The 3,266-nt window shown below is 36.2% G+C and overlaps 1 protein-coding gene across 1 annotated transcript; it reads right to left on the reverse strand.

Annotated features, from left to right (window-relative positions):
• Positions 1-576: 576 nt before the first annotated feature.
• LOC115517163 (olfactory receptor 4F21-like) lies at positions 577-1,488 on the reverse strand. Its single transcript, XM_030320281.1, has one exon. The coding sequence runs from the start codon at positions 1,486-1,488 to the stop codon at positions 577-579; it is 912 nt and encodes a 303-aa protein (XP_030176141.1).
• Between the last annotated feature and the right edge of the window lie 1,778 nt (positions 1,489-3,266).

The following is a 3,266-nucleotide window of genomic DNA, read 5'->3' on the forward strand; positions in this document are numbered from 1 at the left end:
GATTGCACTCTGGTTATAGCAACATAAGCATCTTTCCTTTCTCAGTACCGCTTCCCTGTTCCCTTACTAATGAATCCTAAAATCAGCTTCCAAATAAACTACATGTAATACAATTTTGTCTTAGGGTCTTCTAAGGGAAACCAACCTAAGTAACTATGTAGAGCTACTACTCCTACATATATAACCCTTCAATGTAATGGTTCCTGACATTCCCCAGAGCTGGGTTGTACTTTGTTTTCAAACCTTATGGGAAGCAGAAGGGATTTTCTTATATTACTTATTGTCAAAATAATCACAGTTTCAATCATAAAATATTATTTAGTAGATACCACTGCTGTCTGCTAAAATAATAAAATAATACCCTTATATAGTAGATTCACATCTCCCATACTAACCAAAGTAATGAATAAATGCTCTACAGAGGAGTAGAATTTTGATCAGTGAGGTAGAAAATATATTAAGTTTATGTCTGTTTTAAATGTCAGATGCCTAGGTAGAAATATATAAAAGACAGATGGATGTATAGGTTGAGAGCTCCAATGATAGAACCAGTTAGCAGAGTCTGACATAATGTCCTTATTTGCTCAATCTTTTTATGGCTACCTTTATGTCTTTATTTCTTAACGTATATATGATGGGATTTAAGATGGGTGTGATAGCAAAGTCAGCAATGAACAGGTATTTATCAACTGACGATGTGGGGAAAGGCCATACATAGAGAAACATGCATGGAGTGAAAAATAGAACCACCACAGTGATGTGAGCTGACAGAGTGACAAATGCTTTGGATAAGTCTCCTGAAGAACGTTTCCAGACAGTGACCAAAATAAAGATATAGGAAAGGATTAGCAGGAAGAAGGTGCCCATGCTCATGAAGCCACTGTTGGCAGCAATAATAAACTCAAACTTGGCTCCATCTGTGCATGCAAGTTTTATGATCCTGGGAAAGTCACAGTAAAAGCTGTCTACTTTATTAGGACCGCAAAAGGGCAAGTTTATAATGAAAGCAAACTGGGACATAGCATGGATCACCCCAATGACCCAGCCAGCAATTACAAATGAAACACATATTTTAGGGTTCATGATGTTCAGGTAGCGAAGAGGCTTACAGATTGCTGTGTACCTGTCAAATGCCATGGCGATGAGTAACACCATCTCCACTCCTCCCATGATGTGGATGAAGCATATCTGTGTCATACAACTTTGGAAAGAAATTATCTTGTGTTCATTTAAAAGGTCTCTAATCATTTTGGGGACTGTGGTAGAGGCAACCCCCACGTCAATGAAGGACAGATTGGCCAGTAGGAAGTACATAGGAGAATGTAAATGAGAATCAAAAATTACCAAAAAGACAATGAAGAGATTTCCCAGGATGATTCCTAAATAGATCAAGGAAAATATTAATGTAAGAAAAACTTTAGTTTCCCAAGAACTAGAGAGTCCAAGCAACACAAACTCAGAAACCATAGAATTATTTAATCCATCCATTGACTTGGGGCAGAAGAGCTGATTTTCAAATCACCTGAGAATAGAAAATGATTAAAAGTCAGAATCAGTGGTACAAGTGTAAATTTCCTATTTCTTGCTAGTTTTTTCTTTGGGGTACATATCCCCAATTAGAAATCCTTTAATTGGATAAGAAAAAAATTAAGGATATGAAAACATTATGGTGATCAAGAGAATGATAACATAAAAAGGGAAGAAAATTATTAATATTTTCGATGGAGGTAAATGGTGTTAATTCCCTTCTATTACATTTTCAGATCCTTTTATTTTACCTCTCAAGGAATTCTAGACCTTTCCCTGATCACTTACTTACGTGTTCTCCCATCTGAATAATCTCGGCTACTACTGTCAGCTTCACATTAATATTCTCACACTAAACTTGCTAATTTTCCTTAACTGAATTTATTTCAGTGGTCAAATAGAGATCTTTAGGCCAAAATTGTTTAATGCCTTTCACCTTGTTTCACCTTGTATATGTGTTTTGGTTTTGTTTTTAAATTTGTGTGTGTGTGTAATTTTCCATGGAAATCAGGTGCTCAGATTGTGATTATTCATAATTTTGATTCATAACTATTATCATGGGTACATGCCTCTATATTCAATGAAAATGTTAGATACAAAGACTGAATGCTTAGTAAGTAAAAAATGTTAATTAAACAATTATAATATTAATAGATGACATGTTTTTGATGTATCCTCCATGCAAAGCTTTGTACCAAGTACATTATCTCATTTAAACCCCACAGAATTCAATTTGGAAAACTTTTTTTAGACTCATTTTACTAATGAAGAAACTGAGTCTTAGAGGGATCAAGTGTCAGAGCCAGGACTTTTACCCAGAGCTGTAGGACAACATGATCCATACTTCTGACCATGGCTCTGTGCTCTTGAAGGTTGGCTCTTTCCCATATACCATGGATCTTCCCTAAGGATTGATCAATTAAACTTTCTTCAACTTTTTTGCTTCCTTTTACCTATTTACATAGTTAGTTCTTTTTTAAAAAATCAAGTTTCTGAATCTTGTATCTCCTAATTCTCTTTCTCTTCCTAACTCCTCATTGGCGGTCCTCACTTTTTGTTTGCCAGTAGGCCAAAACAATTCAGTTTCCAAAATTCCTTGTTCATAGGAAGAACCCCTGGAATCTGAATACATCATACAGTAATCAATTTTTAGCATCATTTTCCTTGATCTCTCTGCAGGATGTGATGATATTTATCATGCCCTTTATTCTGTAACTCCCTTTGCTCTTGGCTCCTTGGCTTTTTTTTTAATTCTTTTTTTTAAAGTAATGTTTATTATTTATTATTTTTGAGGGTGGGAGGGGCAAAGAGAGAGGGAGACACAGAATCAGAAGCGGGCTCCAGGCTCTGAGCTGTCAGCACAGAGCCTGATGTGGGGCTCGACTCCCAAACCGTGAGATCATGACCTGAGCCAAAGTCGGATGCTGAACCCACTGAGCCACCCAGGTGCCCCTCATTGGCTTTTCTAAAGCCAATCTTCTTCCCACTTCTTGCCAACAGAAATTTCATTTTTTTCTGGTAGTTTGCTTAAATCTCTAGATTATAGAAGACATTAGCTCTATCTCCAGTTGACAGCATGATTTTTATACATGATCTATACGTGATTTTTATAAAACAGTTGTTGTAAACCCATTTTCCTTGGCCATGAATTAATCTAATATAGGGCATGTGACCCAGAACTATTCAATGGTAAACTAATATTGTCTGAAGAGCTTTCCTTCCAAATGAAAAGACAAAGC

The sequence above is a fragment of the Lynx canadensis genome, chromosome B3 (genome assembly GCF_007474595.2).
Source record: "Lynx canadensis isolate LIC74 chromosome B3, mLynCan4.pri.v2, whole genome shotgun sequence".
Taxonomy (NCBI): domain Eukaryota; kingdom Metazoa; phylum Chordata; class Mammalia; order Carnivora; family Felidae; genus Lynx; species Lynx canadensis.